General features: G+C 53.9%; 1 protein-coding gene across 1 annotated transcript in view; it reads right to left on the bottom strand.

Moving 5' to 3' along the window:
- The window catches only part of TENM2 (teneurin transmembrane protein 2), a 550878-nt gene that overhangs the window by 135405 nt on the left and 414154 nt on the right, over positions 1–1319 (bottom strand). Inside the window, 1 exon segment of the mRNA XM_027771820.1 lies at positions 1–146. This exon segment is cut by the window's left edge and continues 24 nt beyond it. Within this exon segment, the coding sequence (XP_027627621.1) occupies positions 1–146 (146 nt within the window).

Below are 1319 nucleotides of genomic sequence, written 5' to 3' on the forward strand. Positions count from 1 at the left end.
ACATTTGCCATCTTTACAGGTCCCGTGCTCAATGCAGCGGGGGTGGCACACGCGCTGGTCACAAGCTGGGCCTGTCCAGCCCTCTTCACAGCGGCAGGCTCCCCCGATGCAGACGCCGTGAGTGCCACAGTCTACTGAGCACACTTCTGGAAGAAAAACAATGATTACAGCTCAACACCACAGCTGGGGAAACCCTCGTGGAGGCCAGACCACACACATGGCCCAGGTCCCTGAAGCAGGCCTGGAGGCCCAGGCACCTTCCTCTGCTGGCTGGGGGGAATCCACTGTTAGAATTTCGTTGTTGTTGTTTTTCTTTCTAGAGCAGTGGTTCTCAAAGTGTGGTCCCTGGACCAGCAGCATCGGCATCACTCAGGAACTTGTTACGGATGTACATTCTCATGCCCTGGTTAGAACAATTGCATTAGAAACTCTGGGAGCAGGGCTCAGAAACGGTGTTTTAACCCACTCTGCCAGGGATTGAGACCGTCTCAAGAGCAGTCAGGCAGTGGCTCTGGTTTGGCAACGCTACCCGGGAAGTACCCGCTTGAAAAGACACCGTATGGGTCCTAACTCCCCAGCCAGCGGGGCTTCTTCCTGCCTTGAAAGCCTGAACTGGCCAAGCCCAAGAGGCCGACTGGTGACCCCACGGCTCTGTCCAGTGATGACCACAGACCCACCCGTTCCCCGATTGCACCTGGTGGTGGGGGCAACCTGGTGGTGGTGACAACCACTGCCACCGTGCTGCATTTACACGGCCTCTTTCTCAAAGGAGCTCAAAGTCTTTTGTGGTTGGGAAGAGACAGACAGACAGATATGCACTCTCTGGCGTTCAGACCTCTCACGCGAGGACAAGCACGTGCCAGACATTCATCCTTACAACCGTCTACTGGGGGAGTGGAAACTAGACCGGGGGCAGGGGTCAGTGACTTACTCAAAGTCACACAGCATGTCTGTAGCACAAATAGAGCCTTGGATCTGGGGCTCCCTGCCTCCCCCCATCTTCTGCAGAGCTCTGCCAGGACCACCAGCATTAGAATTGAAGCCAGAGTCAAGTGGGCTGAGAAGACAGCCCAAAATAGCCCATTTTAACTAAGTCCTCTTTTTTTCTTTTTGGAATGAAATATTCATTTCTTTCCCATTGTAGGCAAAGCCTCACATCTACTCCCTTCCTGATTGCCATGGCAATCTGACAGCTGTCTCACTACCCCGAGGAAGGGGGCGGAATGATGATCGCTTGCTTGGATAGGCACTTGTCAGTGTGAACGGAGTCTTTCTCGGGAAGGCTGGGATTGGCTTGAACTGTTGAACCGCTACAATTT

The sequence above is a fragment of the Tupaia chinensis genome, unplaced genomic scaffold, assembly GCF_000334495.1.
Source record: "Tupaia chinensis unplaced genomic scaffold, TupChi_1.0 Scaffold000234_1, whole genome shotgun sequence".
Classification (NCBI taxonomy): Eukaryota; Metazoa; Chordata; class Mammalia; order Scandentia; family Tupaiidae; genus Tupaia; species Tupaia belangeri.